The 21,342-nt window shown below is 40.3% G+C and overlaps 1 protein-coding gene across 10 annotated transcripts in view; it reads right to left on the minus strand.

The window, feature by feature from the left end:
- Nucleotides 1-11,081: 11,081 nt before the first annotated feature.
- Clasp2 (cytoplasmic linker associated protein 2) overlaps nt 11,082-21,342 on the minus strand; it is a 198,255-nt gene continuing 187,994 nt past the window's right edge. For all 10 annotated transcript variants that reach the window (XM_048348644.1, XM_048348640.1, XM_048348642.1 and 7 more), the window contains 3 exons: nt 20,420-20,626; nt 13,856-13,972; nt 11,082-13,021 (listed from right to left, as the gene is read on the minus strand). In XM_048348644.1, coding sequence (XP_048204601.1) covers nt 12,935-13,021; nt 13,856-13,972; nt 20,420-20,626 — 411 coding nt within the window. In that variant the 3' untranslated portion in view covers nt 11,082-12,934. The remainder of the gene's footprint in view (nt 13,022-13,855; nt 13,973-20,419; nt 20,627-21,342) is intronic.

The following is a 21,342-nucleotide window of genomic DNA, read 5'->3' on the forward strand; positions in this document are numbered from 1 at the left end:
AGATGACATCTTGAGAGGGTGTCTATCACAGGAGACTAAACTTCTCTGGGGACCTGCGAACAAGCAACAGTCATGGCTGAAGGAGTCTTGGGCCAACTTGCCATAGAGTCTGGGTGTGAGATGGTCACCACAGTGGTTGAAGAGTTGGGGAGTCTCTGATAGGACCCTGCATAGAGGTTTCAGTTTCAGGGGACTGTGTTGATGGCTTGGACAATGGCAGCCTAGGCAGCTTGAGTGTCAGCTGAGTGCCTACACCTGAGTGCTCTACTTTCTCTTTTGTAAAGTGGTTCTGTGGGTTCTGTTGTTGTTGTTTGTTGGTATTTTTTGTTGAGCGGCCTTAATTCAAGCCCTGGGCACTGTCCCTGAGCCTGTGTGCTCAAGTGCTCTACCACTTGAGGCCACAGCACGCCCTGTTTTGGGGTAGTTAACTGGAGACTAAGAGTCTCACAGGGACTTTTCTGTCCTGGCTGGCTTGGAACCTCGATGCTCAGATCTCAGTCTCCAGAGTAGCTAGGATTATAGGCTCCAGCCACTTGTGCCCTGCTCTGTTATTTATTTATTTATTTATTTTGCCAGTCCTGGGGCTTGGGACTCAGGGCCTGAGCACTGTCCCTGGCTTCTTTTTGCTCAAGGCTAGCACTCTACCTCTTGAGCCACAGCGCCACTTCTGGCATTTTTCCGTGTGTGTGGTGCTGAGGAATGGAATCCAGGGCTTCATGCATGCTAGGCAAGTACTCTACCACTAAGCCACATTCCCAGCCCATTTTATTTTTTCTTTTTTTTTATTTTTTTAATTTTTTTTTATTAATTGGACATAAATTTTTTTACAAGGTGTTGTGCAAAGAGGGTGCAGTTACATAGTAGGGCAGTGTGTACATTTCTTATGATATCTTACAACCTGTTTTTCTATCCCTTGTCTAGGTCAGGTTGACATATATGCAATATATAATGTATCAAGAACATATACAGTATTCACAGACTTGGTCTCTACTGTCTCTCCGTCTCCCTTTGTTAACAGTCATATATCAGGGAGATCATGCCCCTTTGTTTTCTGTGTTCTAGGCTTGTCTCACTCAACATTATTTGTTCGAGTTCCGACCATTTCCCTGCAAATAACAATATTTCACCATTCCTAATCGCTATGTAGTATTCCATTGTGTATAAGTACCATATTTTTTGGATCCATTCGTCTGTGGAGGGGCATCTGGGTTGTTTCCATATTTTAGCTATTGTGAATTGTGCCGCGATAAACATGGTAGTACAAATGCCTTTTTGATATCTTGGATTTTGCTGTTTAGGATAGATGCCTAGGAGTGGTATGGCTGGGTCATAGGGTAGGTCTATATTGAGCTTTTTGAGAAACCTCCATACTGTTCTCCAAAGTGGTTGTACTAATTTGCACTCCCACCAACAATGGAGAAGGGTTCCTCTTTCCCCACAGCCCCTCCAGCATTTGTTGTTTCCTGAGTTCAGAGTATAGGCCATTCTAACTGGGGTGAGGTGGTATCTCAGGGTTGTTTTTATTTGCATTTCCTTTACTAGCAGGGATGTTGAGCATTTCCTCATATGTTTCTTTGCCATTTTTATATCTTCTCTTGTGAAGTCTCTCTTTAGCTCTTTTGCCCATTTCCTAATAGGTTTATTGGGCTTGGAGGGGCTTAGTTTTTTGAGTTCTCTGTAGATGACCGATATCAGGCCTTTGTCTGTTGCTGTGCTGGTAAATATCCTTTCCCATATCGTTGGCTGTCTTTCTATTTTGGTGGCTATGTCCTTAGCTGTGCAGAAACTTTTTAATTTGTAGTAGTCCCATTTGTCGAGTCTTTCTCCTATTTGTTGTGCCCCTGGGACTCTATTCAGGAAGTTCCTTCCTGTGCCTATAAGTTCTAGTGTCTTTCCTACTCTGTCCTTCAGTAGTTTCAAGGATTCAGGTCTGATGTTGAGGTCCTTGATCCATTTTGAGTTGATCTTGGTGCATGGTGATAGGCTTGGGTCTACTTTGAGTTTTCTGCATATGGCTGCCCAGTTCTCCCAGCACCAGTAGTTGAAGAGGCTATGTTTATTCCATTGTATATCTTTAGCTCCTTTGTCGAATATCAGTTGGCTGTAAGAGTGCGGTTTTATTTCTGGGTCTTCAGTTCTAATCCATTGGTCTTCCGATCTGTTTTTATACCAATACCATGCTGTTTTTGTTATGATGGCCTTGTAGTAGATCTTGAAGTCAGGTATTGTGATACCTCCTGCATTGCTTTTTTTGCCTAGAATTGCTTTGGCTATTCTAGGTTTTTTGCTGTTCCATATGAATTTATGGATTGGTTTCTCTATTTCAGTGAAGAATGTGCCAGCCCATTTTATTGATTGATTGATTGATTGCCAGTCCTGGGGCTTGGACTCAGGGTCTGAGCACTGTCCCTGGCTTCTTTTTGCACAAGGCTAGCACTCTACCACTTGAGGCACAGTGCCACTTCTGTCCATTTTCTATATATGTGGTGCTGGGGAATTGAACCCAGGGTTTCATGTATAGGAAGAAAGCACTCTTGCTACTAGGCCATATCCCCAGCCCCTCATTTTTATTTTTTAATTAAATATTTTTATTGTTATCCTAAATGTTGAGGTACATAAGGGTTTACCATTTCATAAGTTAGGTAGTGAGTACATTTCTTTTTGGACAATGTCACCCTTCCTTCGCCTTTCTGTCTTTTTTGCTGGTAAATTTGAGCTAAGCCTCATGGATTTTTCTGCCTGGGATGGTTTGAACTGCAATCCTCAGATCTCATCCTCTTGAGTAGCTAGGATTACAGGCATGAGCCACTGTCATCCAGCTGTATTTCTTTTATTCTCTTGACTATTCCTTTTTTTTAGAGTTTCTGACCGATTATATTTTAAATGTGTCTTATATCTATCATAGTTAATGGTTGTAGATGTGCATATGTGTGAGAATGATTTTTTCTTTTATCACTGTAATGTATCATAAGCCTTTTACCTTAATCAATGCTAGATACATTTGGCCTGTGTAGAATTATTCTTAGCTATTTACTATGTATAGTATAGTTTGTGTATGTTATGTCTTGGCTCTGGAAAAACATTTTCTTCGGTATTTTAATGAATTTATAATTTTGTGTTAGTTTCCTTTACATTAAGAACTTTCACAATGATCTTAAATTCTGTTGCCTTAAACTCAGAAGATCATTTAATAATCTTTTTTTTTTTTTTGGCATGTGTGTGTCAGTCCTGGGGCTTGAACTCAGAGCTTGGGCACTGTCCCTGAGCTTTTGTGTCCAAGTTAGCACTCTACCACTTGAGCCACAGCAGCACTTCTGTTTTTCTAGTGGCTAATTGGAGATAAGATTCTTATAGCTTTTCCTGCCCGGGCTGGCTTTGAACTGCAATCCTCAGATCTCAGCCCTGAGTAGCTAGGATTATGGGGGTGAGCCTCCCATGCCTGACTAAAGAGGCTAGATTTTAAAGAACATACCCTGAAGCTCCTTTGTCATAAGTTGAAATGCTTCATGAATGTTCTTTGCAGGAATGATTATCAAGTTACTTCTGGATTGTATCTACTAAGCTTGAAGTTCTTGGGCATCTGGGTTGTTAGCTTTCTCAGTGTCCAATTCTGATGCTGGAACTTCTAGCTTTTGGACATGGTTTGGATTTAATGGAAGTGCTTCTGGTAACTACGGGGCAGCATAGTTCCCTGTGGATTTTTAAACTTACCCCTCTGTACAAAGGGCAAGGAACTGTGGGAAAACCCATCAGTCATACCACCAGTAAAGAAGTCACCAACTTTCTTTCTGCTTCCTCCTGGTGAGACCAGAATTTCAATATAGATCACATCAGTAGCTAGAAAATGAGAAATCAGCCATTTGCTTTCTAGAAAGGGGATTCCAGTGTGCTTTATTAGAAGCATCAGCTTTTTTATTTTATTTTATGGTGCTGGTAATTCAAGGCCTTGCACTCACTCTTGGCTTTTTGTACTCAAGGCTAGTTTATGCTCTACTACTTGAGTCACACCTCCACTTCTAGCATTTTACTGGTTAATTGGAGATAAGAGACTCAAGGTCTTTTCTGTTCCAACTAGTTTTGAACTATGATTTTCAGATCCCAGCCTCCTGAGTAGCAAGAAGAACAGGAATGAGCTACCAATATTCTATTGATCATCAGCATTTCCATCATATCCTTCTTGGCCAGAAGTGGCGCTGTAGCTCAAGTGGCAGAGTGCTAGCCTTGAGCAAAAAGAAGCCAGGGGGCTGGGGATATAGCCTAGTGGCAAGAGTGCCTGCCTCGGATACACGAGGCCCTAGGTTCGATTCCCCAGCACCACATATACAGAAAACGGCCAGAAGCGGCGCTGTGGCTCAAGTGGCAGAGTGCTAGCCTTGAGCGGGAAGAAGCCAGGGACAGTGCTCAGGCCCTGAGTCCAAGGCCCAGGACTGGCCAAAAAAAAAAGCCAGGGACAGTGCTCAGGCCCTGAGTCCAAGCCCAGGACTGGCAAAAAAATAAAATAAAATAAAATAAAATCCATCATATCCTTCTTGGGAGCGGAATGAGAACACACAAGTGTAAGCACAATCTTTTTTTTGCCAGCCCTGGGGCTTGAACTCACGGCCTGAGCACTGACTGTCCCTGGTTTCTTTTTTTTTTTTTTTTTTGCCAGTCCTGGGCCTTGGGCTCAGGGCCTGAGCACTGTCCCTGGCTTCCTTTTGCTCAAGGCTAGCACTCTGCCACTTGAGCCGCAGCACCACTTCTGGCCATTTTCTGTATATATGGTGCTGGGGAATTGAACCCAGGGCCTCATGTATACGAGGCAAGCTCTCTTGCCACTAGGCCATATCCCCAGCCCCCCCTGGTTTCTTTTTGCTCAAGGCTAGCACTTTACCACTTGAGCCACAGCACCCCTTCTGGCTTTTTCAATATATATGTGTTGCTGAGGAATCAAACCCAGGGCTTCATGTATACAAGGCAAGCACCCTACCACTAGGCCATATTCCCAGCCCTCAGCACTTTTATTTTATTTTTTGTCAAAAGTCACATGCATAGGAATAAAAGAGCTCCAAGTGGGAGGGGGCTAGGACTATGGCCTAGAGGTAATGTGCTTGTCTCGTATATATAAAGCCCTGGGTTTGATTCCTCAGCACCACATATATAGAAAAAAGCTGAAGTAGTGCTGTGGCTCAAGTGGCAGAGTGCTAGCCTTGAGCAAAAAGAAGCCAGGGACAGTGCCCTGAGTTCAAGCCCCAGGACTGGTGAAAAAAAACAACCAACAAGTGGGGACTGCTAAGGTTGGCCATAATTTACTGCCTTATGAGCCAACTCACCAAGCTCATCATGGGACAGCTGGTGGACCTGGAGCTAGTCCTCATGTGTCCCAAAGTTAGATGTGAAACAACTGTAGCCCAGTATCTGGCTTCTGTACCAGGCTATATTTGGATCTTAAAGAAGTCCTCCTAGAAGAAAGGGCAGGCCATGCATGGGATTGGACACCACCACAGAGGCACGACTAATGTCATCAGGTCTGTCCTCTCATGCTGCCCCGGCATCAAGGCGCATCAGAAACCTGCCCTAGACTCCATAGTAATGCCAAATGCCCTCAATACCTGGGAGCAAGGGCAGGGCCCAGTCCATCAACTTTAAATTATACCACTGATTCCTATCTACTGCTCACTGCATGTTACCCACTAAGCAAGATCTCTGTCCACTTGGCCTAGTGGAAGTCTGGAGACTAGGGAATTTATGCTAGATGTCGAATAATGATTTATAATAACAAAGCGTTGAAAGAGACATTGACTTCTTACAGATGTGAGGGCTGAGAAATCCAGGGTTTTGAGACATCATCTGATAGGGGCCTTCTTAAGTGTCACCCCATGGTAGAAGTCAGAAGAGCAAGGGAAACAGGCTCCTTTTGTCAGGAGTCCATTCCCACAATAAATGAATCCCCCAAGCTGGGCACTGGCAGCTCACACCTGTAACTCTAGCTACTCAAGAGGGTGAGATCTGAGGATCGCAGTTCAAGGCCAGCCCCGAGAAGGAAAGTCTGTGAGACTATTTTTTGGGTGTTTTTTTTTTTTGGTCATGGGTCTTGAACTCTGGGCCTGGGTGCTCTAGCCCTGAGCTCTTCAGCTCAGGGCTAGTGCTCTACCACTGGAGCCACAGAGCCACTTCCGGTTTTCTAGTGGTTAGATGGAGATAAGAGATAAGAGGTTTCTTCAACTAACCACCAGAAATCCAGAAGTGGAGCAAAGTGGTAGAGAGCTAGCCTTGAGTAAAAAGAGCTCAGGGACAGTACCTAGGCACTAAGTTTAAGCACCACAATGGAAAGGAATCATAAAAAAAAATCCCACAATAACAGCATTAATCCATAACTGGAGGTCCTCATTAAGTGAGCTAATCACCTTTAACTTCTTAACATTATTACCATTATTGCATTGGGCAATGCTGCGTGACTTTGCACAGCGAGTATATTCTATTTCCTCTCTCTTTTATTTTCCCTCACATTTCAAAAGTTATTCCTTTCTTTTTTTCAGCCTTGTTGAGCAAATTCAGGGCTTCCTGCATGATTGGCAAGTGCTCTATCACTGAGCTACACTCCTGATTCTAAAAGTTTTTTACTTCTACTTTGTCAGAACAGAAAACATCGACACAATATTATTGAGCTCCTTTCTTCTCTGTGGTGCATTTAGCTTATTAATCTGGTAGATTATATTGATTGACTTTTGGAGAGTAAACCAAGCTTACCAGTCTAACCCACTCTCATATTTATCCCTGGAATAACTTCATCTTAGATGTGATATATAACTGTTCTCAAATATTAATGTATTCTTCTTGCTAATATTTTATTAAAAGTTTTTACATCCATGTTAATGAAGGCTACTGGCCTGTAATTTGTTTTCCTTTGGTGTACTTTTTTTTTGCCTGGCTTTCTATAATATTGGCCTCACAAAATTAGGAAGTTTTCCCTCCTTTCCTTTTCTGGAAGAGATTATACAGCTAGTCTTCAATGCTCATCACTTCCTTTTTGCTATTGAATTCATCCTGGCATCTCAGTGTGGACTTGGGAGAGCATGCACATTCTTACATGCTTAACCAGTTTTTTTTTTTTTTTCAGTGTTGTTGTTTTAAAACATTTGTTTCTTTTTTTTTTTTTTTTGGCCAGTCCTGGGCCTTGGACTCAGGGCCTGAGCACTGTCCCTGGCCTCTTCTTGCTCAAGGCTAGCACTCTGCCACTTGAACCACAGCGCCCCCTCTGGCCGTTTTCCATATATGTGGTGCTGGGGAATCGAACTGAGAGCTTCAAGTGTAGGAGGCAAGCACTCTTGCCACTAGGCCACACTCCCAGCCCCCATTTGTTTCTTAATATAACAAGGCTGGATGAAATTTATGAACCTAAGTTTTCTTTTCTTTTTATTACAGTTGTTTTGCATTTGTGCCAGTACTGAGGCTCAAACTCAGGGCCTCATGCTTTCACTTGACTTTTCTACTCAAAGCTAGTGCTCTACCACTTGGGCCATTAGTTGTACTTCTGGCTTTTTTGGTGGTTAATTGGAGATAAGAGATTCACAGGCTTTCCTACCCTGGATGGCTTCAAGCTTTGCTCTTAAGTTCTCATTTTTTAAGTAGCTAGGATTAAAGGTGTGAGCCACTGGCCAGCAGCTCCATAGTGTTCTTAGCTGAGGTATAGCCTAACTCCTACTTTATGTCCTTAGTTAACTTGCAAATTTACTCTGTCTAGTTTTGTATATTTTCTTTTTCTTTTTTTGGTGCTGGTCCTGGGGCTTGAATTCGGGACCTAGGTGCTTCACTGTCCCTGAGTATTTTTTTTTTTTTTTTTGGTCCCTGAGTATTTTGCCCAAGGCTGGAACTTTACCATTTGAGCCACAGCTCTACTTCCAGCTTTTTGGTGGTTGATTGGAAATTAGAATCTCAGAGACTTTCCTGCCAGGGATGGCTTTGAACTTGGATCTTTAGATCCCAGCCTCCTGAGTAGTTAGGATTCTAGATGGGGGCCACCTTGGCCTTGCTCTGTAGATTGTCTGTTTTTCATTTGTAAGTCACATTTATAATGCTCATAGAATTTTGCGCCATTACATTTATTTAATTTGAAGTCTGGAGTTGAAGCCAGGCCCTTGCATATACTAGGAAAATACTGTCGAGTTAGATTCCCAGTCTGTGGCTTTTTTTTCCTTCCCCAGACAGGGTCGTACTATGATGCTTAGGCTGGCCTTGAATTCAAGATCATCCTGCCTCCATTTCACAATGCTGTGATGATCAGTGAACAGTTTCTTCCCATTAAATCCTTTCAAGTATACTAGTGGTAATTGGATATATCTAAGAATTGACTATTTCAGATTATTTTTTCAAAGAGCATTATATATAGGCTACCAATAGGAAGATTTTGGATGTTTACCCTGCTCTGGGAAGTTTCCTTCCTTCTTTCCTTTCTATTTTTTATGTGTTTCTTTTTTTTTTTTTTTTGCCAGTCCTGGGGCGTGGACTCAGGGCCTGTGCACTGTCCCTGGCTTCTTTTTGCTCAAGGCTAGCACTCTGCCACTTGAGCCACAGCGCCACTTCTGGCTGCTTTCTGTATATGTGGTGCTGGGGAATTGAACCCAGGGCCTCATGTATATGAGGCAAGCACTCTTGCCACTAGGCCATATCCCCAGCCTTTTCATGTGTTTCTTTCTCCATTTTTATTAGCCTGTACAAAGGGTTTCATTGTGATGTTTCTATATATGCATATAATGTTCACCCATCAAGCCCATTCCCTTTGTTACCTCCTTCATCCCCACTTCTTCCTCCTTGGAACCAATTCTAAGGGTTTCTTCCAGTTTTTTGCTGGAAGTGGAGATGTCTCAAAGGGTAGAGCACCAGCTTTAAGTGCAAGGCCAAGTTCAATACCAGAATAAACACACACACACACACACACACACACACACACACAATCAGTCAAAATAACTGATTTTAATCCTTCCACTTTTGTGGTTAGCAAAATTTGTTTCCTTATAGGTTTCAATATTATCTAATTCAGTAGCCAAAACCCAGCAACACAGATAACCTTAAGTAGCCATTTTAGAAGTAACTTTTTTTTTCAGCTTTTCCCTATTTTTCACAGTAGTCTATAAAAAGTAAGGTACCTTTTTTTTTAACTTATTTTTCTGGCTGAAATTCTAACTGAACTCACAGCTGGAAAACTGTACTAACTGAAATTAGATAAGCTAAAATTATATAGACTGCCTAAGTGCAAGCCTCTGAATTCAAATCCCCAGTAACACTGGGGGGTGGGAGGGAAGATAACAAAGATATTAAAGGTAATATGAAAACCACTACATGCATTTATGAGAGTATATTAATTGCCATTTCTATTTCTTGTAAAGGTGATTTGTAATCAATTTTGTAATATACATTTGAATATACAAACAGATATGGCTGAAAATAACCTAGCCTCTTAAGGACATACTTGATGGTGAAGTCATTTTGATTTAAAGTTTGTGAGAATGAAATCTGAAGTTGGGCACTGGTGGCTTACACCTGTAATCCTTGCTACTTAGGAGGCTGAGATCTAAGGATCCTGGTTTGAAGCCAGCCTGGGAAGAACAAGTCTGTGAGACTCTTACCTCCAATTAACCACCAGAAAGCCAGAAGTGGGCTGAGAATATGGCCTAGTGGCAAGAGTGCTTGCCTCCAACACATGAAACTCTCGGTTCGATTCCCCAGCACCACATATATGGAAAACGTCCAGAAGGGGCGCTGTGGCTCAGGTGGCAGAGTGCTAGCCTTGAGCGGGAAGAAGCCAGGGACAGTGCTCAGGCCCTGAGTCCAAGGCCCAGGACTGGCCAAAAAAAAAAGAAAGCCAGAAGTGGCACTTGGCTCCAAGTGGGAGAGTGCTAGCCTCGAGTAAAAGAGCTGAAGGAGAGCACCCAGGCCTCAAGTTCAAGCCCACGACCAAGAAAAAAACCTTGAAATAACATAGCAGGTTAATTCCAAATTTCAAACCTCAGCTTCAGACTGTATCTTACTTGAAAGTGTTAGAAGTCTGTAATAGATTTTGAAACCAAGAAAAATAAGCATATTTTATAATCTAGAACATGCGTGCATGCATATGTGTGTGTATTGTTGAGGCAGTGTCTTGTTAGTTGTTCAGGCAAGACTCTAACTTTTGGGGTCAAACCATTCTGCCTCAGACTCTCAAGAAGCTGGGACCACAGATGCACCTCAATATACCTGGCCTTGTATAAGGCCTTTAATACTTTTTGTTTTGAATAATGAGGTTTGAATTCAGAGCTTTATGCTTGTTTAGATGACACTTGAGTCACACCTCCAGTCTGGCTTTTGCTGGTTATTTTGATGAGATAATCTTGCAGACTTTTCAAGGTGGGCAGCTTTGAACTATGATCTGTTTCCTGAGTAGTTAGGATTACAGGTATGAGCCACTGACAGCTGGCTTAATATTCTTTTAATTAGTTCTCATCATTGCAATAAATGAATGACCTATTAGTTTTGGGGAGAAAAGTAGAAGGAAAAGAAATTATAAACAGTTTTTGACCATACTTTAATTCATAATGACATCTAAGTGTTTCTGGAATGAACAAATTAAAGGTATCTTTAGTAGTTATTTGAAAAATCGGTATCTTTCTCCTACCCTTATCAACAGAAATGATAGAATTTTTTTATCTATCTATCTATCTATCTATCTATCTATCTATCTATCTATCTATCTATCTATCTATCTATAGCTGGGGATTGAACCCACAGTCTTCCCCACATTTAGAAAGAGCTCTATCACTGAGTCACAACGTCTGATATTACAGAATTTTCACATTAATGTCCACTGACATTCATTTCATTTAGGCACAGTAAACCACACTTTTCTGTTTCATGATTCACTCATTTCTTGGGTGGCTGCTGTTAGATGTCAGGCACTCCATCTAACTTTTCAGTTAGTGTTATTCAGCTCTATCATTGTTGTTGGTTGTCAACAGTAGTTAAAGCAATGCCTTAAAGCAGGGGTCAAAATTAAATCAACATTCAAATTCAGATTACAAAACATACTAAAGGTCATGTTACAAAAAACACTACTCAGACAACTTCAATGTTTGGAATGACTTTTCTTCTGTAAGTTAAGTTGTAGCATATACACATGTAAGTACCTATATACATTGTAATGGGTGACTACTTATTCCTGACCTTGTTGTCTCAGATGCACACAAAATTCATGAGAACTTCATTAAAACAAAACAAACCCAACAAAAACAACCCCATAACCTACATAAGTGAGTCATTACATGAGACAGGAAAACAGCTAATATATATTATTAACTTTTCCAAGTAATGTTATTATGTACAGTTTTATTGCCAGTATATGCACAACAGTAAGCATTGAACTATAAATACACAATGTAATTAACAGTAAAAACAAAAGCTGTTACAGGTAGGGGGGAAAGGATATAGAGAAATGTCGTTTCTTGCTGCTAGAACACAAAGGGAAAAGCCTATGACAAATCACTCATTCGGTTCTCTTGTCTTAAATTCTTTACATATATTTCTACATTTTTTTCAATTAAACAAAGATTGTACAGGTAACTCTGTAACAATAGCAAATCGCTCCTCTCATAGACATTTGCCTTGCCAGTCAAATTCACTTCATGTTAAGATTAAATTAAAAAAAGTCAAAATGAGAAATCATTGAATCGGATTCCAAATGATTTCAGTTGGCTTTCACTGAAACTGGTCATTTTGGAAGGTTGGCTGCATATGAAAACAATAGGTTTAGCAAAAGGTGATTAAAAATTTTTGTTAAAAAGTAACAGAAATCACCCTTTAAGTAGTTTTTCTGAAAGACATATTACAGGCAGCAGCTCAGTTAAAAGCATCAGCCCTGAAGAGGTAGAGAATTTGAGCCCATTATTACAACATAGCCTTTGCACCATCTTCTCTCTCATCAGGATCAATGTTTTCATGGTTCGAGGAAACCAGCTCCCATCACTTTTAGGAAATAGTGCTGGTTGACCCCATCTCAATAATTAGTTTATTTTACTAGGTGAGAAACAGAAGACAGTCAAGGACACACATGCACTTGATTCTTTTGTCTGTTTCCATTATCAAGTTTATTCATAAGTGAATTTGATATTAATAAATACAAAAAGCATCATTCACAACAAAATAAACAAACAAAAAATAACACAAAACCCCTGCAATGAAACCTTCTATTTCAACAAGTATCAAGAAAAACCAGGCAGATGATTTGGTGCAGCTTTCTGAAGGGATCATAGAAGGACATGGTTTTAAATAATGATGGCAAGATCAATAACCAACAAACAATAGCAGTTTTACAGAACTGGCTGATCCTGTAACATTTCTCTTCCAGGTCTTCATTTTCAAACTACAAGTGACCCCAAAGAAGTTGCAACTAATGACACGGCTCACCATCACACCAACAGAGTCCAGCTGAAGTTCAAATTAGTCCTGCTTTGTTTCCACGTCATTTATAATATTTCTAGCTAGGACATGATATGGAACAAAACTCAAAGTAGCAATAAAAATATTATTCTGCAGTTGAATAAAGACGAAAATGTTTTAGACTGTTAAAACTTTTAAAGCTTTTAAGCATTCCGGTTTAAAAAAATTTATACAATCATAACACTGGCAAAGGTTAATGGGAAGACAAAGAAGTACAAACATGTGAAATGGTGAGTTTGACTAAAAAATTACTTTGTATTGATCAATTGTTGTTAATACTGCTTCTGTTTGAATTTGGAATAACTATCATAAAAGTTACATGCAGACTGAGGATAGCTCTCTGTTACAGAAAATATAAAATGAAATAAAACAAAAAACAAAAACTGGGAAACAATGGTTAAGCTTCAAAAGATGTCTTGAGAATTTCCTTTCACTGATGAGGGCGGTCTGTCTGTTCTTGAGAGACCTGGTTCACTGATGATTGGCGCTAACTTTGTCCAGAAACATCAGTAGTGGGATCGGCCCCTCCGGAACCCGTCTGTGCACGTTTTATGTAAAGGTTCAATAACTTCATCTGTGGATTTAAGTCAAGTACACGTCATGTGAACAAGCTGCTCTACATTAGGATGAGATGGTCACTAAAACAGCTACATATATGTGAATTATTTTTATTTATTTTTGTGAATTGTATTTTTAAACATTTATTTATTTTTGGTTGGTTGTGGGGTTGAACTCAGGGTCTGAGTAGTGTTTCTGAGCTTTTTCACTCAAGACTGGTGCCACTTGAGCCACAGCTCCACATCTGACTTTTTGGGGGTTACTTGGAAATAAGAATCTCACAGACTTTTTAGCCATGATTATTATGATTATTAAGGAGAAATTAAAAGATATATGTAGGCATTCTACCATTTAATACATGTCCCCAGCTCTAGTCTTATTTTTGCCTGGGTTTGCCTACAATTATCCTATTTATACCTTCCACACAGATGACAGGCATGTGTTACCACCCCAGCTTATTAGTTGGGGTGGTGTCTTACTTTTTGCTAGGGTTGGTCTTGAACCGTGGTCTCCCCAATCTTTGCCTCCTGAGTGGCTAGGATTACATGCATGAGTCACTGGGTCTGGTTCTTTTTGTTCTTCAGCAGTCATTGGGGGTGATGGTTTGAGTGTTGGAATGGAAATGAATAAGTCAATGTTATGAATAACCATGAATTGTAGGCATGAGTGACAAAATGTTAGGGGAAGAGCCAAAGGGAGAATCAGAGGAATAAGGAGAATTAGAGCAGTGGAATAAGGGCAGTAGATGTTCAAAGTCTGACTAACTAAATTCTTACTCTTTAACACATATTCAGAACAAAGATTTAAAGTACTATGGTTGCTACCTATAAAACCACACACTGTTACTTACTTTACTGCCAGTGAGTTGACTGAGATGTGGTTTTAGCTCATCACCAATTACTGCATGAACAGCTACTAGGCAGAAGACACAAGCTTTCCGAACACTGCTCTCTGAATTATCATAACCCTAGGGAGAAAAGTTCCATCATTAGTACCACTGAAGGATTTAAGAAAATGATTTTCAACAGGGACAGACATGCAATGCAAACATGAGCTCTGACACACTGAGGAGAAAAACCTTGCTGACCTATGGTAATGTCTCTCTCCCTCAACATACACCACATTCTGCTCTACTGCCCTCTGTGGCTCTCTCCTGATAAGCTGCATGTTCCTAACTCTGAAGCCACTGGTTTGCTAGTCTAGCGCCAACTTTCCAGAGCACGTGGCTTTAGGCCAGTCAATAGTTCCTTACTATCTAGTAAAACCTGGATTTTTAGGTTTAGCAAGTCAAGGCATTCTTATAACCCAGGCCTAATTATCTTTTATCTGTCCCACCTTGATAGCTTAGTCTATCTCCCTTATGCTTTGATCATACACCATTTACTCTCTTCCAACATTCCACAGAAATCTTACTCATTAAGTATTTTTGAGTATACCACATTTTACTCAGGGGAAAATAAAGTTCAATGCTACAAAAACTGTGATAATTTTCTAAAATGATGGCAAAAATGTATTCTTCATGGTAAGAGGCATGATAATGAATCATGCATACTTTATTTTTATTAAAAATTTCAAGAAATTATCTTAGTTTTATAATAAATTACCTTACAATTTTAATAAAAAGTATCTTATAATTCTTATAGTTTTTCTATAGTCTACATAGTGACATATCCAGTATGAATCCTAATTTAAGCATTCTAGTGTTGTAAATTAAATTTTTTTTTTCTGGGCCTGAGGTTTGAACTCTGGGTCTAGGCTCTGTCCCTGAGTTTCTTTCGCTCAAGGTTAGTACTCTACCATTTGAGCCACAGCATCATTTTTGGCTTTTTCTGTGATTAATTGGACATAAGAGTCTCATGGACTTTCCAGCCTGGGCTGGCTTTGAACCATGATCTTCAGATCTCAGCCTCCCGAGTAGCTAGGATTACAGGCATGAAACATTAGCACCTGCCTAGTTAATTTAATACTTTGGTTTTGTTTTTGGTACTGGGGATTGAACGTGGAGTCTTGTGCATGACAGATAAGCAATCTACCACTGAACCAGACCTCTAGTCTGAATGTTGTAGGATTAAGTCTCCTCCCTGACAACCTCCCTTCTGGCTAAAATTTTTCCTATTACAAATAACATTGCCAAGAATATTGCACTCAGTGTTAAAATATTTAAGTGTGTGTTATGTGACAAGAACCAGCCAGGTAAGTAATGCTAAGAGTCTGATGAGGTGCACACTCTTTCCAAAACGGTTTTGAAATCCCATGGCAGAAAGGAATAGGATAAGGATGAGAGAGTCAGAAAACACATTGCAAAGAGAGGCTAAGTACAGACTGTGTCTGCTGTCCTCATTACCGAAACTTGTAGGTTTTGAAATGGGAAGTTCATCCTCTATTCTAGTGTATCCTTTTCAAGTGGACTGCATGCTTAGCACTCTAAATCTTTAACAGTCATTAATATCATTTTTAGTCATCTCATTTCTCTACTAAAGAAAGTTGGTAATTTTTCTTACAGCATTCCATATATTCTAGATTTGACTGAATAGCATTACCGCACAATTTAGTAATTTTATTTCCATGTTCTTAATGTTGATAATTAAATCTAGAGGCTTGATGAGATTCAGGTTCCAGGGCTTCCAGAAAGGAAAATGTAGCTCAGTGCTGCTGGCTCATGCCTGTAATTCTAGCTACTCAGGAGGCTGAGTTCTGAGGATGGTGGTTCAAAGTTGGTCTGGTCAGAAAAGTCTGCGTGAGACTCTTACCTCCAAAACTGGAAGTAGTGCTGTGGCTCAAGTAGTAGAATGTTAGCTTGAGCACAAAGAGGCTCAGGGACAGAGCCTAGGACCTTAGTTCAAGTCCCAATCTGACAAAAAAAAAAAAAAAAAAAAAAAAAAGGAAGGAAGGAAGGAAGGAAGGAAGCAAGCAAGCAAGCAGTGGTGCATCTCATGGGAAGATGCATGTTGAGTTCTTCCATTTCTGGTGGTGTTTGTGTAACCTCTATCATCTTTTCACCTAACATTTTTTCTGTGTGCTACTATCTTATAGGTGGTACTGGGGCTTTTGACACAGGTCTTTCTTTGGGTTGGCAAGGCAGGCCATCTATTCCTCAAGTAACCCTCTGCCCTTTTGTCTGTATTTTGTTTTTAGATGGATGCTCATCTTTGTTCATGCTGGCATCAAATGCCACCTTTCAGGCAGCTACTATCATAGTCACTGTGCCTGACTTAGAATTTTTTTTTCAGAAATTAAATAATAATTTCATTGACATAGATCGAACTCAATATTAAGATTTTAAGATTGACTAATTTTATTTTGTGACATTTAAAAATTTCCTTTTTGATTCCATTTTCTGGAGTTGGTTTTCTGTTTTTTTTTTTTTTTTTTTTGGCCAGTCCTGGGCCTTGGACTCAGGGCCTGAGCACTGTCCCTGGCTTCTTCCCGCTCAAGGCTAGCACTCTGCCACTTGTGCCACAGCGCCGCTTCTGGCCGTTTTCTGTATATGTGGTGCTGGGGAATCGAACCTAGGGCCTCGTGTATCCGAGGCAGGCACTCTTGCCACTAGGCTATATCCCCAGCCCTCTGGAGTTGGTTTTGATATACATATATATTCAATCCTGGGGCTTGAACTCAGGGCCTACGTACTATACCTGAGCTCTTTTGCTCAAGGTTAGTGCTTTACCACTTTGAGACACAGCTCGGCTTCCAGTGTTCTGGTGGTTAATTGGAGATAAGAGTCTCATGAACTTTCCTGCACTGGCTGGCTTTGAACCATGGTGCTCAAATCTCCTGAGTAGCTAGGATTACAGATATGAGCTACCAGTGCACCTGGCTATCATAAATATTATTTCATATGATCAGATGCACATAGACATTGTTCCTTTGTGTCCTCCTAAGAGACATTATTTGTTTTATCCCATTGGTATTTCTATTCCCAAATCAACATTTTCTTACTACAAATATATTGAATTCAATTCAAGTTATCTTTGTACCTACATGTAACATCTCTTTCATCTTTAGGATGTTTACCACTAGAGACTTGCCTTGAATTTGCTAGGCCCCTTGAGCCATATCCTGTGCTGAGGTTTAGAAATAGAAACTTTATACTTGTTAGGCAGGTACTCTACCACTGAACCATGTCTTCAGTCCTTTTTTGCACTGGTTAGCTGTAGACAAGGGCCTGTGCTTCCTGCCCAGGTGTGTCTGGACTGTAATCTACTGATTTTAGGTTTCTGTGGTAGCATGTACTACAGTGCCCCAACTATTGAGATGAGATCTTTTGTGTATGCCTAGGCTGTTATTGAACTATGATCCTCTGGATTTCAAGCTCTCTTGGAGAAGGGTTGCAAGCATGAGGCATAGCTAGATAGGGCCTCATGCTTTTTTTTTGTTTTTTTTTTCCATTTTTGCTTAGGGTCAGCCTCAGAACAGTTTTATTCATCTATGCCTCTCCTAGGTGGGATTATAGATGTGTACCATCATAACACCTGACTTGTTAATTGGAATGAGGTCTTGCTAGCTAGCTTTTTGCCAAGGCTGGCTCAAACCAAGGTTCTATTCACGTAGCTAGGATTACATGCATGCACCACCAGACCAGACCTAATATCTCTTTTAATAGACTTTAGAAGTTCTGATTCATGCTTTTTACTAGTGTTTATTGTTACTTACATATTTTTTTTTGTTTTCTTTATACTTTGTTTCTTAAATTTGGGTTTAAGTTTTTATTTATTTTGTGGTCACATTTTTCTATTCTCTCTCTCTCTCTTTTGGTGGTACTGGGGTTTGAACTCAGGGCCTTGTGATTGTTAGGTAGGCACTCTGCCACTTGAGCCACATTTCCAAGGCCCTTTTTTCCTATTGCTGGCTTGGGGTTAGCCTGGACTATGATCCTACTTGTGCTTCTTCTCCTAGCTAAGATTACAAGTATGCACCACCATACCCAGCCACTGGGTTTCCAAACAGTTTGGAATCACAGGTATGTACCACTGCATAGTCATTTGTTAAAATGGAGTCTTGTGAACTTGCCCTCCCCCTCATGGTTGAGGCCTGAGCCACAACACCACACCCTACTGTCTTCTTCCTTTTTTTGCATTTATTTTGAACAGGGTCTTGCTTTTAGCTTGGGCCGAACACTTCCTGAGTAGCTGGGATAATATGTATCACTGCACCAAATTTCTTTTGGTTGACACGCATATGTGTGTGTGGTAATGGTTGTTTAAAGTTTTTGCCCAGACTAGCCTTGAATGCCTCCAACTAGGGTTATAGGTGGGTACTACATATGGCTAGCTCCAAGTTCTTTTCTACTTTTTTTATGTTTGCAGTCCTAGAGTCTGGGCACTGTTCCTGACCTTCTTTTTGCTCAAGGCTAGCAGTCTATCACTTGAGCCATAGTGCCACTTCCGGCTTGTTCTGTTTGTGTGGTACTGAGTTGAACCCAGGGCTTCATGCATGCTAGGCAAGCACCCTACCATTAAGCCACATTCCCAGCCCCTGGTTCCAAGATCTTAAAAGTTAACTTTTGGCTTCCTTTCATACTTTCCCAAGCCACTGAAATCCAAAGAGGACCTAATACCTTTCTTTAATATTTTTTTTCCCTGCATGTAATCCAAGGTGCTCAGTGAAATAATTTTTGATTAAAAAGCTTAGACATCAAATACATGCAAATAGGTATTGTCACGTGTCCATCCTACATCCCCTAATGCCTATACTATAATTTCAATGATTTTTGGCAAAGCAAAAGTTTAAGTTCACTAGAGTTCTTATGCTTTTTAAAAAGGTTTCCAATAGTTACATAAGCTACGTGACTTTATACCAAGCTAATTAAAGGGAATAAGAATTTTACAGAAATATAAATCCACAAGGACCCTTAATATTTTCATACTGTAAATTATTCATCCAACAAACATTTACCCAGTACTTATAATATATACAACATATGCATATTGTATATACATGCGCTTAGTACCAAAACATAGGTAAGAAAGAGGTTTGGATATCTAGGATCTTATAACTTAATGAGCAATACAACTTAGAACAGAATTATAAATATAATGCTATAGGAAAAGTCATAATAGGTGCAGTATATAGTATTAACCATCCATTAAAATTACATTGCAGACTGTTATTTATCAGGATGGACAAAGTTCACAACACATGGTTAAAGTATGTTATAAAATACAATTCCAAGCCAGGTACTGGTGGGCTGACACCTGTAATACTAGCTGCTCAAGAGGCTGAGATCTGAGGATCACAGTTCAAAGCCATCCCAGGGAGGAAAGTCCATGAGACTCCTATCTCCAATTAACCACCAGAAAACTGGAAGTGGTACTATGGCTCAAAGTGGTAGGGCATTAGCCTTGAATGAAAAAGTTCAGGGGCAGTGCCCAGGCATTAAGTTCAAGCCTAACGACTGATGAAAAACAAAAAAAAAACCCCAACAAAACACACACACACAAAAACCCATCTATACTTGCTACAATGGTTATATCCACAAGTTTATGTGGCTAGATAAGAACATTGTAGGGGCTGGGGATATGGCCTAGTGGCAAGAGAGCTTGCCTCCCATACATGAAGCCCTAGGTTCGATTCCCCAGCACCACGTATACAGAAAACAGCCAGAAGGGGCACTGTGGCTCAAGTGGCAGAGTGCTAGCCTTGAGCAAAAAGAAGCCAGGGACAGTGCTCAGGCCCTGAGTCCAAGGCCCAGGACTGGCAAAACAAACAAACAAAACAACAACAACAAAAAAAATAGTACACCTATATGTTAGTAAAACTACTTCGGAGAGGAATCTGACCATGATTTCTGCTTCTAGAATTACAAGATAATATTATAATAATCACCACAGTAGTTATGTTAATAAAATAGGAAACAATAGATTAAAAAGAAATGAAATTCTGATACATGCTTTAACATGGATGAACCCCAAAAACACTGCTTAATCAAATTAGTTGGGCAAAAAAGGATAAATATTTGTGATTTCACATATATGAGAAACAGAACAGGTATCTGTTAGAGATAGAAAGTAGAATGAGGGGCTGGGAATATGGCCTAGTGGCAAGAGTGCTTGCCTTGTATACATGAGGCCCTGGGTTCGATTCCCCAGCACCACATATACAGAAAATGGCCAGAAGTGGTGCTGTGGCTCAAGTGGCAGAGTGCTAGCCTTGAGCAAAAAGAAGCCAGGGACAGTGCTCAGGCCCTCAGTTCACGGCCCAGGACTGGCCAAAAAAAAGAAAAAAAGTAGAATGAAGATTAGTGGGGTCTTGGGCGAAGAAATGGGGTTTTGCTCACCAATGGGTAGAGATTTCGTTTAAGAGGATAAAAACATTCTGTGAATATATACTTAATGCCACAAGATTGTGTACATAAAAAGCCTAAATAACGGAAACCTGGATGTACACAACTCATTGCCTCAAGCTTGCTACTTACCTGTATTAGGCCTGGCATAATCTCTGGTAGGAGTAGGTTAAGGGTTTCCTTGGACACTCTCTCAATCACCTTTGTTTGCATTTTGATTGCAGCCAGATTAATGGGGTAGTCTGCAGTCTGAATGATAGGACACAGAACTTTGATGCACTGCTCTGGACTAATGGAGGTGGCCAGCACTGATGCTGCTTCCTCAGCAGACCTCACCACCTAAAACCAATTAAGCCAGGAAATTATTTAGACTATATCTTGAAAGTATACATTTCAGCAAACATTTAACAGGACGTGGTATTTGGAATTTGCTTTCAAAATATTGCAGCACACAGATAACTGTAAGTCAGAATACAGCTAAAACACATTTGCATGTACTAGTAACTGTCGAAGGTAGGTGATAAACATACAGACCTTTAACCATTCTCTCTTCTTTCCCATTTACTAGTGGCTAAAGTATGTTTTAGTTTTTATTTACTTTTTTCAGACAGTGTCTCTCTACGTTTTCCAAGCTTGTCTGGACCTCGTGGGCTCAAATGATCCTTTTAGGCAGATGGGATTATAGGTGTGTACCCCCATGCCTGATTAAATTCGTTTTTACTTTCATTTTCCCAGTGTGGCTGATCAAATCCATGTACATACCAGGCAAGTACACTACCAGTGAGCTATACTGTCAGTCCCTAAAGTTGTCTACCAGGGGTACTAGGGTTTGAACTTAAGGACTTAGCAAGTATTCTACCATTTGAGGCACCCATCCCCCAGTCGAACTAACTTTCAGTTATTTTTCAGATAGGTTCTTGTGTTTGGGTGCAGGGTTGGTCTGGGACTCCTACTTTCCTAAATATAAATTTGTCATGTAGACTGGATGACAGATGTGTGTTACCACATCTAGTTGTTTTAGTGATATGGAGACACTCTTACCTTTATGCTAGCCT

This window comes from Perognathus longimembris, chromosome 6, assembly GCF_023159225.1.
Source record: "Perognathus longimembris pacificus isolate PPM17 chromosome 6, ASM2315922v1, whole genome shotgun sequence".
NCBI classification, from domain to species: Eukaryota; Metazoa; Chordata; class Mammalia; order Rodentia; family Heteromyidae; genus Perognathus; species Perognathus longimembris.